This window comes from Pristiophorus japonicus, chromosome 1 (genome assembly GCF_044704955.1).
Source record: "Pristiophorus japonicus isolate sPriJap1 chromosome 1, sPriJap1.hap1, whole genome shotgun sequence".
NCBI classification, from domain to species: Eukaryota; Metazoa; Chordata; class Chondrichthyes; family Pristiophoridae; genus Pristiophorus; species Pristiophorus japonicus.
Window position 1 is genome coordinate 149026928 of NC_091977.1, and position 18398 is coordinate 149045325.

The 18398-nt window shown below is 42.4% G+C and overlaps 1 protein-coding gene across 4 annotated transcripts in view; it reads right to left on the reverse strand.

Annotated features, from left to right (window-relative positions):
• Positions 1–18398, reverse strand: part of mcc (MCC regulator of WNT signaling pathway) — a 448431-nt gene that overhangs the window by 33241 nt on the left and 396792 nt on the right. For all 4 annotated transcript variants that reach the window (XM_070883758.1, XM_070883750.1, XM_070883778.1 and 1 more), the window contains 2 exons: positions 10679–10885; positions 2151–2248 (listed from right to left, as the gene is read on the reverse strand). In XM_070883758.1, coding sequence (XP_070739859.1) covers positions 2151–2248; positions 10679–10885 — 305 coding nt within the window. The remainder of the gene's footprint in view (positions 1–2150; positions 2249–10678; positions 10886–18398) is intronic.

Consider the following 18398-nt stretch of genomic DNA (forward strand, 5'->3'; position numbering starts at 1 on the left):
TTAGTTTCATGTAATAATACATGCAAATTTTAAACCAGCCAGCAGGGGTCATACCAGCACCAACATCCAAACAAATGATGCAAAGCCTGCTGCTCGGTGGAATGCATTTCAAATCAAACAGTTCTATTGCCTCTGGCAGTCTTTATTTTTAGCAGATAGTGAAAAATGTATGCCATCTCCCTTCCTTGCATGCCCTCACAGTATTTCCTTCCTCCTCCTCACTTGCGTTGGTTGCTTCGGTGAATGACACTTTAGAAATAAACTCACATTAAAAATAAACACTGCAGGGCCAAAATTGCCCACCGCCCAAAACGAGGCGCACCTACTGGTTTCGATGTGTTCTGGCCGCCCCAGTGCATGGGACGGCCTAACTGTCGAAATTCAGCACTTCGTTTTTTTTTTAAAGCAAGCAGAAGTGGCCTCATCATGGGGGCAAAAGTGGGGGTGGAGTAGCTGACACTAGCGGGGCGGAAGTGGGGGCGGGACAGAGGCTGTCAGTCAACACGCTGGTGCATCACAACGTCTCTCCCCTTCAGTTAAAAGGGAGGGCCGCTGCGAACTCTGCAATCACTTTAGTGGCAAACACTGGGCCACCAGGGAGGATTTTGGCCGTGCTTGTGGCCTGGCACCAAAGAGGGGGTGCCAGCCTGCCTGTTGGCGACCCGGCCGAACCCACAATCATAATTGTCAGACAGACCTGGCAATCGGCTGACAAAAAAAATAACAGAGTATTAATATCCATGTAGTTAGCAGGATCGGCTTATTACTGTCAGTTGCCTGAAACAATACCTAAAAACTGACCTAAAAGAAATGTATAGAAATTAAAATATTGTGTACTGCTTATTTAACTAATAAACAGTTCAATATTTGCAAGTTAGGAACATGGAGCTTGAAAAATGTTACTGATATCTGACTGGCATCAGACTATTTTAGCTAAATTAAAAACAGTTTCAAGAATTTAAAAATATTAGTTATCAACAGTAACTCCGTGGATATTTTTGAGGAAGACAGATAAAAGTGGGGAAACTGAAACAATAATTGGGCCAGTGTCTGCTGAATCCTGTATTACATGCTCAGCCAACCACTTAAACATTTGCTAGCTTTGTGGAATTTGGTATTAAATATGTATTTATCATATTGAAATCTTTCCATATCCTCCATCTCCTAGAACGTGGATCCAGAGCTTGTGGAGTATAACCAAACCTGATGATAATGTAACCAGTACAGCTGGCTGGCTTAAAATTTGCATGTATTTATATTATTGTTCTGTTGTGTTAAGAAAATTAATAATGCATCTTTATACCTTGAAGCCAAATTGAAAGTACCCAAACGTTTAATACTGAAGCATTTACTGCCAGTATTCTCCCAGAAGTTATTGGGCAAGTCTTGGTAATTAACCCAATTTGCATATGTATAATAATAAGCAAAATTTAATAAGTTATACCTATATTAGCATAGCAAATATACCTTTCAAGGCTTAGAGTGAGAACCATATCATTTATTGTTCAAAATTTGAAGAATTTAGAACAGCAGCAATTTTTGGCCCAAAACAGAGGGAAAACAAAAAAAATCCAAATATATTGCTTTGCAGCTGAAGTCTATTAATGGCATGGGAACCTATACATTGTGCCTTGAGGAACTTTGTTCTATTTGGAAGCACAAGTCAATGCTTTCCTTTGCGAGATCAAAAAAGGTAATTTAAATGGATTTCCAATGTGCTTTCAAGCCAAGTGCGACAGAATTCCAGAGGGATTTTGCGGAAGGAAATTGCCTTGCACGGAGCAGTACAAATGCTGCAGCGATTTCCTCTCCATGCACAAAAAAGTTAATAGAAACATAAATAAACTGTAAAAATTGATTTCTAATCAATGTTTTGCTTTGTTTCTTCTTTTAGCAACTCAATTTGTTTGAATCAAATATATTTTAACAGATAAATACTACCAATACTCTGGAATATTGTGTGACATAGAATATTGAGAAACATGGAAAATATTTGTATGCACACTGCTGTACTAAACTTGACCTGAGAATGGTGATGACAAATTCATACAGCAACAGAATTAACTTGACAAGAAACAAAACTAAATAACTGCTGTTGAAAAGTTTTAATGTTCCTGAAATCACAGTCATCTCATGAAAACTCCACTCACCGCCTCAATGCATTTGTTAACTCAACTGCAAGTTCACTGTCATTGTATGTTCTGAGTTCAGCTAGTGTTATAGGATGTGTTTCTCCATCACTGCATTCCTGATAGATTAAAAAAACAAGAAAATAGTCAGAAATAATATACCCTTTGGGATATAAATGGTGAAGTAATTATATCAAATGTACATATGTTCAATTCAGGCTGTAATGAATGAACCAATAACGTTTAAACTGTTCTACATGAAAGGTTTATGGAGCAGTGAAGAGAATCCCTTTACCTTTCAGCATATTGTGTCACCAGCTGTTTAAAAATATTAAAAGATTTCATTTGCTATCAAATCAATTTTTACTGCATCATGTTCACTGGAATTTTGCCATGAGACATGACAAGATACCTTGAATTCTTCAGACAAGGTGACTTTTTTGATGAGCCAGTACTGCAATTAAGAATTATACTTGTAACTAAAGTAATCATACATAAATCAGTTCAAATGAAATAATTTGTTCTAGACCAGACTCGAGAGCTGACATTGAGTTTCTGAAACGGACGAGTTTCATTCCTTAGCATTAATATCACTTACATCCATATGCATAAAACATAGAATTCGAGCCTGCACCACCATTCAATATGATCATGGCTGATCATGCAACTTCAGTACCGCGTTCCTGCTTTCTCTCCATACCCTTTGACCCCTTTAGCCGTAAGGGCCACATCGAACTCCCTTTTGAATATATCTAACGAACTGGCCTCAACAACTTTCTGTGGTAGATAATTCCACAGGTTCACAATTCTCTGAGTGAAGAAGTTTCTCCTCATCTCGGTCTTAAATGGCTTACCCCTTATCCTTCGACTGTAACCTTTGGTTCTGGACTACCCCAACATCCGGAACATTCTTCCTGCATCTAACCTGTCCAATCCAATCAGAATTTTATATGTTTCTATGAGATCCCCTCTCACTCTTCGTGAATATAAGCCCAGTCGATCCAGTCTTTCTTCATATGTCAGTCCTACCATCGCGGGAATCAGTCTGGTGAACCTTCGCTGCACTCCCTCAATAGCATGAATGTCCTTCTTCAGATTAGGAGACCAAAACTGAACACAATATTCAAGGTGTGGCCTCACCAAGGCCCTGTACAACTGCAGTAAAACCTCCCTGCTCCTATACTCAATTCCTCTCGCTATGAAGGCCAACATGCCATTTTCCTTCACCGCCTGCTGTACCTGCATGCCAACTTTCAATGACTGATGTACCATGACACCCAGGTCTCGTTGCACCTCCCCTTTTCCTAAGCTGCCGTTATTCAGATAATATTCTGCCTTCCTGTTTTTGCCACCAAAGTGGATAACCTCACATTTATCTACATTATACTACATCTGCGATGCATTTGCCCACTCACCTAACCTGTTCAAGTCACCTTGCAGCCTCTTAGCATCCTCCTCACAGCTCACACTGCCATCCAGCTTAGAGTCATCTACAAACTTGGAGATATTACATTCAATTCCTTCGTCTAAATCATTAATGTATATTGTAAATAGCTGGGGTCCCAGCACTGAACCTTGTGGCACCTCACTAGTCACTGCCTCCCATTCTGAAAAGGACCCGTTTATTCCTACTCTTTGCTTCCTGACTGCCAACCAGTTCTCTATCCACGTCAATACATTACCCCCAATACCATGTGCTTTAATTTTGCACACCAATCTCTTGTGGGATCTTGTCAAAAGCCTTTTGAAAGTCCAAATACACCACATCCACTGGTTCTCCCTTGTCCACTCTACTAGTTACATCCTCAAAAAATTCCAGAAGATTTGTCAAGCATGATTTCCCTTTCATAAATCCATGCTGACTTGGATCAATCCTATCACTGCTTTCCAAATGTGCTGCTATTTCATCCTTAATGATTGATTCCAACATTTTCCCCACTACTGATGTCAGGCTAACTGGTCTATAATTACTCGTTTTCTCTCTCCCTCCTTTTTTAAAAAGTGGGGTTACATTAGCTGTCAATGCGAGGGGCATTCGTTAATAAAAGTATAAAAACAAAATATGCCACTAGTGTTTATTTCTCAAACTACAGGTAATTTCAATAGTTTTCTCCTTCTAGAAGCAAAGAACATTATCTTACACACAAGTTTATATGGTAATCTCAGACTTCTGCCAAAACCATTGGGAGAACAAAATAATGTTGGTATTTTATGATCTAATCTATGAATGCCTGTCCTTGCACCTCTTCAACATCGTTACCAGTAACAACTTGCAATTACATAGAGCCATTAACATGGAAAAACATCCCGAGTCAATTCACTCAAGAATAATCAGACAAAAATGGTCGTTGAGGCAAAGGAGGAGATAGTAAAAGGGATGACCAAAAGCTTGATCAAGAGATGGATTTTACAGAGAGCATTTAATGAAGAAGGGAGTTGGAGAGAGGGAAGTGGAGAGTCAGAGGAGTTTGGGGAAGGAAATTTAGAGCATGAAGGCCAGACGGCTAAAGGCACGGTCACCAACGATGGAATGAGGATGGGGGGGATGCACAAGAGGCCAAAATCGGAGGAACAGATAGTTCTGGGAGATTTGTAGGGCTGGAGGAGACAGAAATAGAGAGGGGCAAGGCTGTAATGATAATTAAACATGAGATTTTCAAATTTGAGGCATTGGAGCATCAGGAGAAAATGTAGGTCAGCCAGGTGCATTAAGTGAGCGTGATCTGGTGAAGGATAGATTATGCGCTGCAGAGTTTTGGATCAACTGATGTTTACGGGGCTGGATGATAAAAGGTAGCAGAACATTGGAAACAGTTGAGTTTGGAGATGACAAAAGCAGGGGTGGGGGTTTCAACAGCAGATCAGCCAAGGCAGAGGTGGAGACAGGCGATGCTAGAGGTGCAAGTAGGCAATCTCTATGATGCAGTCCACTCTACTAGTTACAACCTCAAAAAATTCTAGAAGATTTGTCAAGCATGATTTCCCTTTCATAAATCCATGCAGAATTGGATCGATCCTGTCACCGCTTTCCAAATGCGCTGTTACTTCATTTTTAATAATTGATTCCAACATTTTCCCCACCTACTGATGTCAGGCTAACCGGTCTATAATTCCCTGTTTTCTCTCTCCCTCCTTTTTTAAAAAGTGGTGTTACATTAGCTACCCTCCAGTCCATAGCAACTGATCCAGAGTCAATAGAATGTTGGAAAATGATCACCAATGCATCCACTATTTCTAGGGTCACTTCCTTAAGTACTCTGGGATGCAGCCTATCAGGCCCTGGGGATTTATCGGCCTTCAATCCCATCAATTTCCTGAACACAATTTCCTGACTAATAAAGATTTCCTTCAGTTCTTTCTTTTCACTAGACACTCGAACCCCTAGTATTCCCGGAAGGTTATTTGTGTCTTCCTTAGTGAAGACAGATCCAAAGTATTTGTTCAATTGGTCTGCCATTTCTTTGTTCCCCATTATAAATTCACCTGATTCTGTCTGCAAAGGACCTACGTTGGTCTTCACTAATCTTTTTCTCTTCACATATCTATAGAAGCTTTTGCAGTCAGTATTGTTCCCTGCAAGCTTCCTCTCATACTTTATTTTCCTCCTCCTAATTAGACCCTTTGTCCTCCTCTGCTGAATTCTAAATTTCTCCCAGTCCTCAGGTTTGCTGCTTTTTCTGGCCAATTTATATACCTCTTTCTTGGATTTAACACTATCCCTAATTTCCCTTGTTTGCCACGGTTCAGCCACCTTCCCAGTTTTATTTTTACTCCAGACAGGGATGTACAATTGTTAAAGTTCATCCATGTGATCTATAAATGTCTGCCATTGCCTATCCACTGTCAACCCTTTAAGTATCATTTGCCAGTCTATCCTAGCCAATTCACGTCTCATACCATCAAAGTTACCTTTCCTTAAGTTCAGGACCCTAGTCTCTGAATTAACACTGTCACTCTCCATCTTAATAAAGAATTCTACCATATTATGGTCACTCTTCCCCAGGGTGCCTCGCACAACAAGATTGCTAATTAGTCCTCTCTCATTACACAATACCCAGTCTAGGATGGCCAACTCTCTAGTTGGTTCCTCGACATATTGATCTAGAAAGCCATCCCTAATATGCTCCAGGAAATCCTCCTCCACCACATTGCAACCAACTTGGTTAACCCAATCTATATGTAGATTAAAGTCGCCCATGATAACTGCTGTACCTTTATTGCATGCATCCCTAATTTCTTGTTTGATGCCATCCCCAACCTCACTACTACTGTTTGGTGGTCTGTACACAATTCCCACGATCATTTTCTGCCCTTTGGTATTCCGCAGCTCTAACCATACAGATTCCACATCATCCAAGCTAATGTCCTTTCTTACTATTGCGTTAATTTCCTCTTTAACCAGCAACGCTGTCCCACCTCCTTTTCCTTTCTGTCAATCCTTCCTGAATGTTGAATATCCCTGGATGTTGAGTTCCCAGCCTTGGTCACCCTGGAGCCATGTCTCCGTAATCCCAATTATATCATAATCGTTAATAGCCGCCTGCGCAGTTAATTCATCCACCTTATTACGAATACTCCTCGCATTGAGGCACAGAGCCTTCAGGCTTGTCTTTTTAACACTCTTTGTCCCTTAAGAATTTTGCTGTAATGTGGCCCTTTTTGTTTTTTGCCTTGGGTTTCTCTGCCCTCCATTTTACTATTCTCCTTTCTATCTTTTGCTTCTGCCCTCATTTTATTTCCCTCTGTCTCCCTGCATAGGCTCAGAGGAGATGAAAGGACGAGAGGAGCAGAGGGAGAGATTAAGGTATGATTTGGTGATGAGGGCTACACCACCACATACAGTTTGGGCGGGGGGCACGTGGTGGAAAGCACAGCACGAATGGAAGGCTTTAACAAGCTATAAAAGGCATGTTGTTGTCACCCCTAAGCCAAGTTTCAGTCACAACCAGAATGTCAATGCAATAATTCACAGTAAGGTTGTATATGTAAAGGAAATTATTTGTGAATGAATTGACAGTCTGGAGGGAAATGCATTGGTGTACGGATTGTTGGCCCGTTGGTAGAGTCCAAGGCGGCAGTAGTGGGTACAGTGAGTGAGGTGAAGGAGGTTGCGAGATTTAGTAGGCAGAAAGGCCAGCAAGAGGAGAATGGGGCAGTTGGGGTTGCTGCTCGTAAGGATGCAGCGACAGGTACCTTGATAGGCCCTTTAGAGAATGCTGAGAGTGGCACAGATGGTAGCTGGGAGATTATCCAAGGGGATTTCAAGCCAGGAATGTAGCAGGAGTGTATGAAGATAGAAAAGTATTGATGGGTTGAGGTAAAGATTGAGGAGGTGGGGGAAAGGGGGAAATAACCAGGGGAAATTAAAGTTAGCATGACTGGGTGACAAGAAGGGAATGAGACAGCAGAGAAGGGCCCAAGAGGGGCCAAAAGAGGAAGAAAAATGATGGGCTCTTGCAGAGCAATAGCCAAAATGCACAAATGAATGGACAGAATTTGGGTTATATTGGCACAGCAGAGATTAAAAGAAACATGTCCTAGTGGAAACAGAGGACATAGAAAATAAGTGCAGGAGTAGGCCATTCGGCCCTTCAAGCCTGCACCATCATTCAATAAGATCATGGCTGATCATTCACCTCAGTACGCCTTTCCTGCTTTCTCTCCATACCCCTTGATCCCTTTAGCCGTAAGGGCCATATCTAACTCCCTCTTGAATGTATCCAATGAACTGGCATCAACAATTCTCTGCAGTAGAGAATTCCACAGGTTAACAACTCTGAGTGAAATAGTTTCTCCTCATCTCGGTCATAAATGGCTTACTCCTTATCCTTAGACTGTGGCTCCTGGTTCTGGACATCCCCAACATCGGGAACATTCTTCCTGCATCTAACCTGTCCAGTCCTGTCAGAATTCTATATGTTTCTATGAGATCTCCTCTCATCCGTCTAAACTCCAGTGAATACAGGCCCAGTCGATCCAGTCTCTCCTCATATGTCAGTCCTGCCATCCCGGGAATCAGTCTGGTGAACCTTCGCTGCACTCCCTCAATAGCAAGAACGCCCTTCTTCAGATTAGGAGACCAAAACTGAACACAATGTTCAAGGTGTGGCCTCACCAAGGCCCTGTACAACTGCAGTAAGACCTCCCTGCTCCTATACTCAAATCCCTTAGCTATGAAGGCCAACATGCCATTTGACTTCTTCACCGCCTGCTGTACCTGCATGCCAACTTTTAATGACTGATGTACCATGACACCCAGGCCTCGTTGCACCTCCTCTTTTTCTAATCTGCCGCCATTCAGATAATATTCTGCCTTTGTGTTTTTGCCACTAAAGTGGATAACCTCATTTATCCACATTATACTGCATCTGCCATGCATTTGCCCACTCACCTAACCTGTCCGAGTCACCCTGCAGCCTCTGAGCATCCTCCTCACAGCTCACACCGCCACCCAGCTTAGTGTCGTCTGCAAACTTGGAGATATTACACTCAATTCCTTCATCTAAATCACTGATGTATATTGTAAATTGCTGGGGTCCCAGCACTGAGCCCTGCGGCACCCCACTAGTCACTGCCTGCCATTCTGAAAAGGACCCGTTTATCCCGACTCTCTGCTTTCTGACTGCCAACCAGTTCTCTATCCATGTCAATACATTACCCCCAATGCCATGTGCTTTAATTTTGCACACCAATCTCTTGTGGGACCTTGTCAAAAGCCTTTTGAAAGTCCAAATACACCACATCCACTTGTTCTCCCTTGTCCACTCTACTAGTTACATCTTCAAAAAATTCCAGAAGATTTGTCAAGCATGATTTCCCTTTCATAAACCCATGCTGACTTGGATCGATCCGGTCACTGCTTTCCAAATGCGCTGCTATTTCAGCTTTAATAATTGATTCCAACATTTTCCCCACTACTGATGACAGGCTAACCGGTCTATAATTCCCCGTTTTCTCTCTCTGTCCTTTCTTAAAAAGTGGTGTTACATTAGCTACCCTCCAGTCCATAGGAACTGATCCAGAGTTGATAGACTGTTGGAAAATGATCACCAATGCATCCACCATTTCTCGGGCCACTTCCTTAAGTACTCTGGGATGCATACTATCAGGCCCTGGGGATTTATCGGCCTTCAATCCCATCAATTTCCCTAACACAATTTTCTGACTAATAAGGATTTCCTTCAGTTCCCCCTTCTCACTAGACCCTCGGTCCCCTAGTATTTCCGGAAGGTTATTTGTGTCTTCCTTCGTGACGACAGAACCAAAGTATTTGTTCAATTGGTCTGCCATTTCTTTGTTCCCCATTATAAAATCACCTGATGCCTTGATAGCTTCACCACATGGCACTCCCATATTTGGGAGTGAAGGAGAAATTTACACAAGGCTGCTGGGAAGGAGGACAAAGGGTTTAATTAGGAGGGGGAAAATAGTGTATGAGAGGAAGCTTGCTGGGAACATAAAAACTTGCAAGGGATCTATGTGTGTCTTTACTAATCTTTTTCTCTTCACATATCTATAGAAGCTTTTGCAGTTTTTATGTTCCCAGCAAGCTTCCTCTCATACTCTATTTTCCCTCTCCTAATTAAACCCTTTTGTCTTCCTTCCCAGCAGCCTTGTGTAAATTTCTCCTCCACTCCCAAATATGAAAGTGCCACGTGGTGATGCTATCAAGGCATCGTAAACACAGGATGTGAATAAACAACTTTCACTGGATTTCATAATGCCTGGACAGCCTTGCGGTTCAATTTACTGCAAAGATTGAGAAAGAATGGCAAGATTGATTAAAAAAAAAGTTTCAACAGGAACAAAGTGAGTTTTAAATGGTTTAAAGTTAAATTGAAGTGGTAGATGAAAAGGGAGGTTTGTGGAGAGATATGTGGGAGGGGCTGGAAATGAAAAGGAGAAAAGTTTCACAAGCACACAAATAAAGAAAAATCTTGATGTACAGAGCATGAGGGTGGGAGACAGAGAGATGGCTCATCTTGGAGGAATACCATTGATTGTCCTTAGAAGTACTATAATTATTGACATCGCCACCAAGTAAAATATTAAAGATTAATGTCATGACAACAATTATTTGTAATCTTGTGATATGTTTCTCTACATCTTTTCTTCTGTAGTTTGTGCATGTGTGTCAATGAGTGCTTGTGTGTTTATAGGGAGGGAATAAAGTAAAAAGAGAAAGATAATGCGCCTAAATTTTAGCATAATAAAACCCAGCTTTACAGTGAGGTCTCGTAAGATTTATTAACTCTAAAAGTGACAGCCTGACGATGTCTACAGTTTCACAATAAGAGGCAGATTAAAAACAATACGTGTCAGTAGAAAACAGAATGAGTGCATGATTGAGGTACAGTAAATGATTAAGAGGCTAGGAGAAGAGAATTATTGAGGAAAATATTGCAGTTGGCATCAGCAGGTTCAGAGTCAGTAGTTCTTTTCTAGCTCAGTGTATACTTGTCGACTGATAGAATTACTAAACAGCATCAGTGTTATATTATCATGTTTCTTGCATTGCACTTATCAACTGGACGAATGGTGAAATTTACTTTGACTTGTTTATCCTTTCCTCCGCTGCTGGTTGAGCTGACAGATCGCGTGCGTTGCTCCTTTTGTTCTTCTACCTCTGATTTCAGGTGTTCAATATGCACTAAGTAGGCTTGCTCCTGGGCTTCTCGAGTGCTCAGCTTCAGTTCAAGTGCTTTCTTTTCCTTCTCCATCAAATAAAGCTGAGCTTTGAGTTCCGCCATTTCCTCCTTCAATATAAAAGTTTCACAGCATAAAAAGATATATTAGCGTGTGTTAAATGTATGTGTCAAAAATATTTAAGCTTTGGGACCACATTAATTATCTAGCTCACCATACCACATAATCCTAATAGGAACACAATTAGGCCATTTAGCCCCTCAAGCCTGACCTGCCAGTCAATATCATGGTTAATCTGTGATCTAACTCCATATGCCCGCTTTTGCCTCATATACTTTAACAGCTTTGGTTAACAAAAATCTATCAACCTCAGATTTCAAATTAACAATTGACCAAGCATCAAATGCCATTTGCGGAAGAGAGTTCCAAACTTCTACCACTCTTTGTATGTAGAAGTGTTTCCTAACTCACTCCTGAAATGCCCGGCTTTGTCCTAGTCCTAGACTCCCAAACCAACAGAAATGGTTTCTCTCCATCTATCCTATCAGTTCCCCTTAATATCTTGATAAGTTCAATCAAATCACTGCTTAACCATCTAAATTCCAGGAATACCACCCTAGTTTGTGCAATCTCCTTTTGTAATTTAACCCTTGGAGTCCGGATATCATTCTGGTAAATCTACACTGTACTCCCTCCAAGGCCAATATATTCTTCCTGTGTGTGGTGCCCAGAACTGCTCACAGTACTCCAGGTGCGGTCTAACCAGGACTTTTAATAGCTGTAGCGTAACTTCTACCCACTTGTATTCTAGTCCTCTAGATATAAAGGCCAGCATTCCGTTAACCTCTTTGATTATTTTCTGTCTCTGTCCATGACATTTTAATGATCTATGTATTTGGACCCAAGTCTCTTTGGATCTCCACTATTTCTAGCTTTTCACCATTTAGAAAGTATTCTGATCTATCCAAAGTGGATGACCTCACACATTGAAAGCCATTTACCACAGTTTTGCCCATGGTGTCGCTTTGAGTGGCATTTCAAACAGGAACAAAACTGCACAATAGCATTATACCAAATATCCAACTCTCACATGGATTGTGCAGCAGTCTGGGGTAAGGGTCAGGGAGTAAAATGTGGAGAGAAGATTGAAGCAGTCTGGCAGTAAATTCAGAATGGGGGCAGGGAGCAGAGCAGTTAGACAAAATAGGAACTGGAGTGGGGATGGAGCAGAACACAAGACTTCAGCTGAAGCAGAGTTGAAAAGGGATTATTTTCTTATTACCCAGCAACCAGGCATTGCTAAGTTCAGAGCCAGTGCAAGTGGCGATGTTCTTCCAATTGAGAATACTGTACCCGCAGCTCAAAGTGTAGTTTCCACTACATTGGGAAGACCAAATTCAGATTGGGCACCAAGATGTAGTACTAAAAAGTGGAAACAAGGTGCAGAGAGGTCTGGGAGAGACAATTAGAGTTAGAAATAATACAAAATTAGGTGAGAGCATAGAAAATACAAAGAGGTCTAAGTTAGGTTTAGAGTGCATGTGTGTAAATGCACAAAGTGTGGTTAATAAGGTTGTTGAGCTGCAGGCACAATTAGCCACGTGGAAATATGATGTAGCAGCAATAACTGAGACCTGGCTCAGAAAAGGCGAGGATTGGATGCTTAATATTCCCAGATATAAGGTAGTCAGGAAAGATAGGGAAAGAAAAAAAAAGGTGCAGGTAGCAGTTTTGATTAAGGAAAATATTTCAGTGCTAGAGAGAAAATCCTTGAGGGATCAAAGGCAGCATCTATTTGGTTGGAGTTGGGAAACAATAAAGGGAGCCATTACGCTATTGGTGTATTTTATAGACCGCCAAATAGGGAAGGAGATAGAGGAGCATATATTGGCCTTGGAGGGAGTGCAGCGTAGATTTACTAGAATGATGCCTAGATTCCAAGGATTAAATTACAAGGAGAGATTACCCAAACTAGGGTTGTATTCACTCGAATTTAGACCGTTAAGTAGTTTTAAAAAAATAGTTCATGGGATGTGGGCATCGCTGGCAAGGCCAGCATTTATTGCCCATCCCCAATTGTCCTTGATAAGGTAGTGGTGAGCAGCCTTCTTCAACCGATGCAGTCCGTGTGGTGAAGGTACTCCCACAGTGCTGTTACCGATGGAGATCCAGGATTTTGACCCAGCGACAATGAAGGAACGATGATATAGTTCCAAGTGCGGATGGTATATAACTTGGAAGGGAACTTGCAGGTGATAGTGTTCCCATGCACCTGCTGCCCTTGTCCTTCTAGATTTGCAATGAAATTACTGAGAGGTGCAAGAATTATAAAGTTGTGATAATGGGGCAGTGATTGTGTTAAGGGCAGAGAAGGGGAGGAATTTCTGAAGTGTGTTCAGGAGAATTTTCCTGATCAGTATGCATCCTGCCCAACGAGGATGAAGGTATTGCAAGATCTAGTCCTGGGAAAAGAAGTGGGTCAAGTGGATACGTCACAGTGGGGGAGCATCTCGGGAATAGTGATCCTAGGATCATAATGTTTAGATTAGTTATCAAGAAGGACAAGGAGCGATCTAGAATAAAAATACTTAACTGGAGGAATGCTAATTTTAGCGAATTGAGGAGGAATCTGGCCTGGATAAATTGAAGTCAAAAACTGGAAGGCAGAAATGTAATGGAGCACTGGGCGGCCTTTAAAGAGGAGATGGTTCGGGTACAGTCTAGGTAAATTCCTACAAAGGGTAAATGGAGGGTCACCAAAGCCTGAGCTCCCTGAATGAATAAGGAGTTAAGAGCATAAGATGAAGCGGAAAAAGGGGGCATATGAAAAAAGGGGTCAGCTTGATAATACACAGGAACAGGAGTAGGCCATTTAGCCGCTCGAGCCTGTTCCGCCATTCAATGAGATCATGGCTGATCTGTGACCTAACTCCATATACCCAGCGTTGCCTCATATCCTTGAATACCTTTGGTTAACAAAAATCTATTAAACTCAGATTTAAAATTAACAATTTATCTATCAATTGCTGTTTGCCGAAGAGAGTTCCAAACTTCTTTCACCCGTTGCATGTCGATGTGTTTCCTACTTTTACTCCTAAAAGGCATGGCTCTAATTTTTAGACGATGCCCCCAGTCCTAAAATCCCCAACCAGCAGAAATGGTTTCTCTCTATCTACTCTATCTGTTCCCCTTAATATCTTGCAAACTTCAATGCAATCACAGTGTCTTACCTCCCGACTCCCCAAAGCCTTTCCACCATCTACAAGGCACAAGTCAGGAGTGTGATAGAATACTTTCCACTTGCCTGGATGAGTGCAGCTCCAACAACACTCAAGAAGCTCGACACCATCCAGAACAAAGCAATCAGCTTGATTGACACCCCATCCACCACCTTAAACATTCACTCCCTCTACCACCGGCGCATTGTGGCTGCAGTGTGCACCATCTACAAGACTACAAGATGCACTGCAGCAACTTGCCAAGGCTTCTTCGATAGCGCCTCCCAAACCTGCGACCTCTACCAACTAGAAGGACAAGGGCAGCAGGTGCATGAGAACACCATCACCTGCAAGTTCCCTTCCAAGTTATACACCATCCACACTTGGAACTATATCATCATTACTTTATTGTCGCTGGGTCAAAATCCTGGATCTCCCTCTGTAACAGCACTGTGGGAGTACCTTCACCACATAGACTGCATCGGTTCAAGGCGGCGGCTCACCACTACCTTCTCAAGGACAATTGGGGATGGGCAATAAATATGCTGGCATCACCAGCGACGCCCACATCCCATGAACTAATAAAAAAATCTACTTAACCTTCTAAATTCCAGTGAATACAACCCTAGTTTGGGTAATCTCTCCTTGGTAATTTAACCTTTGGAATCTAGGCATCATTCTAGTAAATCTAGGCTGCACTCCCAAGGCCAATATATGCTTCCTAAGGTGTGGTGCCCAGAACTGCTCACATTATTCCAAGCGTGGTCCAACCAGGGCTTTGAATAGCTGTAGCCTAACTTCTACCCCTTTGTATTCTAGTCCTCTCGATATAAAGGCCAAAATTCCATGAGCCATTTTGATTATTTTCTGTACCTGTCCATGACATTTTAATGATCTATGTACATGGACCCCCAAGTCTCTTTGGACCTCCACTGCTTCTAGCTTTTCACCATTTAAAAAGTACACTGCCCTATTTTTTTTAGGACCAAAGTGGATGACCTCACAATTGCCTACATTGAAATCCATTTGCCACAGTTTTGCCCATTTGCTTAATCCATTAATATCTTTTTAATTTTATACTTCCATTTAAATTGTCTATCTTTGTATCATCGGCAAACTTGCATATGAGGCTTTTTATCCCATCATCTAAGTCATTATTAAATATATTGAATAGTTGAAGCCCCGACACAGATCCACATGGGACACCACTTGTCACATCCTGCCAATTACATCCAATGCCTCTCCATCATCGTCCAGCTAGGTGGGAATGTACTCGCCTGATTCCATTCTTATCCATTTAATCGTAGCTAGAAAATCTCCTGCAATGGCTTCTCTTCCCACTCCTGCATTGTCACCTCTGGTGTCCCCCAAGGATCAGTCCTTCCTCCCCTCTTATTTGCTGCCCCATGGCGATATCATCTGAAAACAAGGAGCCACATGTACGCTGAAGACACCCAGCTCTACCTCTCCATCACTTCTCTCAACCCCTGCCTGGTATCTAAATAGTCAGATTGCTTGTCTGACATCCAGTACTGGATGAGCAGAAATTTTCTCCAATTAAATATTGGGAAGACAGAAGCCATTATCTTTGGTCCCCGCCACAAACTGCGTTCACGAACCACTGACTCCATCCTTCTCCCTAGCATCAATCTGAGGGTGAACAAGAGTGTTTGCAACCTCGGTGTCATATTTGACCCTGAAATGAGTTTCAAGCCACATATCCATGGCATAACTAAAACCTCTTTTTTCCACCTCCGTAACATTGCCCGCCTCCGCCCCTGCCTCAGCTCTTCTGCTGCTGAAACCCTCATTTATGCCTTTGTTACCTCTAGACTTGACTACTCCAACCTCACTCCTGGCTGGCCTCCCACATTCTACACTACGTAAACTTGAGGTCATCCAAAACTCAGCAGCCCGTGTCCTAAATCGCATCAAGTCACGATCACCCATCACCCCTGTGCTTTCTGACCTACATTGGCTCCTGGTTAAACAACGCCTCGATTTCAAAATTCTCATCCTTGTTTACAAATCACTCCATAGCCTTGCCCCACCCTATCTCTAATCTTTTTCAGCCTCACAACCCCACAAGATGTCTGCGCTCCTCAAATTCTGCCCTCGAACATCCCTCATTATAACTGCTCAATCATCAGTGGCTGTGCCTTCAGCTGTTTGGGCCCGAAGCTCTGGAACTCCCTGCCTAAACCTCTCCACCTCTTTTTCCTCCATTAAGATGTTCCTTAAAACCTCTCTCTTTAACCAAGCTTTTGGTCATCTGCATCTTTTGTGGCTTGGTGTCAAATTTATCTGTTTTGTCTTGTAACACTGCTGTGAAGCGCCTTGGGACGTTTTACTACGTTAAAGGTGCTATATAAATAAAAAAATCATTATTAATAGTGTATCTGCCCATTATCCCTATTCTCTGTCTCCTGCTGCTCATCCAATTTCCTAACCAGGTCAATAATTTGCCTTCAATTCCATGCGCTTCAACTTTAGCTAACAGTCTCTTATGAGAGACTTTATGGAAAGCCTTCTGGAAGTCCATATAAACAATATCCATATACATTCCCCTGTCCGCTACTATATTCAAAGTCTTCCACGATTTTGAGGGACTGCCGATGATGATGATGACTACAGTCACCTCTTCAAAAAATTTATTCAGGTTCGTCAAGGATAACCCACCCTTTACAAATCCATGCTGGCTCTCTCTGATCAGCTACATTTTTTCAAGGTGTTCAGTCACTCTGGGCTCAATTTTCCCCAATTATCTGTGCCGTTTTTTTGTCATGCCCCATTTTCTTTTGAGTAAATTAAAATATCCAAGTTTCCCCAAAGTTTCTACGCTAGTGTAATTCACTTAACTCGGATTTTTTTTTAAAAAAGATTCATTGGGGGCGTAAGCAAGTTTGGCCAGCTCTGATTTATTCCAATTTTTCTTAGGACGTCATATGTGACCACTCTGTAAAAACCTTCTGGGCAGTTAACAAAATCGGCACAGGTAAGAGAATCAGTGCAGCAGTTGCCGTTCCACGGCCCAGACAGCAGCAGCAGAGGCGGGGAGGGGGCCTTGCGGCCAGGGTTAGGAGCAGCACCGGGCACCGGGAGGGTAGAGAAGCCTTTCAGCCAAAGTTAGGAGTGGCACCCGGCACTGGGAGGCCCTTTCACCAGGGCTAGCAGCAGCAACCGGCATCGGGAGGCCCTTCGGCCAGGGTTAGCAGCGGTAACTGGCATCGGCACTGGGAGGGGAGGGAAGCCTTTCGGCCATGGTTAGGAACGTCACCGGGAGGGGAGGATAGACTTTTGGCATAAACACTAATATTTTAATGATGGAATGCTGCTGCAATGTGCTTGTGCAGGTTGCTGTGAGCTGGCCAGAATGTGTTGTATGTTTCATTTTCCAGCCTCAGCCTGCAGTGTGTCCCTTGTTACCCTGGCCACTCGATCTTTTTGGCGTAATCTTAGGCTCCACCCCCAAAGCTAAAGAACAGACTAGGCGGTGCCAAAATGAACAATTCAAATGGGGAAAGTGGGATGATTTTTTTTTGACGTAGTTGGGCTCCCAAAAAATGGGCGAAACTCTTCAACTACACAACAAAACAGCTTTGGGGAAAATTGCGCCCAACATGTTTAATTATAGATTAGTAATTTTCTGACAACAGATGGTAGGCTAACTGGTCTATAATTTCCTGGTTTCCCTCTCTCATCTTGCTCAAATAGCGCAATTTTCCAATCTAAAGAATAGGTCCCAAATTGAGAGAACTTTGGAAGGTTATAGTTAGGGCATACAAGGGAGAATCAGGCTGACTATAACAAGTAGGGGAGAAGAGAGAAAGGAAATAAAAGGGGCAAAGAGACAGTACAAGAATAGATTGGCGGCTAATATAAGAGGGTATCCAAAGGTCTTCTGTAGGCATATTAAACAGGAAGAGTTGTCAGAGGAGCGGTGGGGCCGATTAGGGACCAAAATAGTCTCGTGGTGAAGGCAGAAAGCATGACTGAGGTACTAAATGAGTATTTTGCATCCACGTTTACCAAGGAAGAGGACATTGGCAAAGCTACGGTAAACGAGCAGGTTTACCCCTTGTAGAGAAGGTTGCCCATACCCCGTTGGAATCAATTACTAAAGATGAAATAGCAGCGCATTTGGAAAGCAGTGACAGGATCGGTCCTAGTCAGCATGGATTTATGAAAGGGAAATCATGCTTGACAAATCTTCTAGAATTATTTGAGGATGTAACTAGTAGAGTGGACAAGGGAGAACCAGTGGATGTGGTGTATTTGGACTTTCAAAAGGCTTTTGACAAGGTCCCACACAAGAGATTAGTGTGCAAAATTAAAGCACATGGTATTGGGGGTAATGTACTGCCGTGGATAGAGAACTGGTTGGCAGACAGGAAGCAGAGAGTCT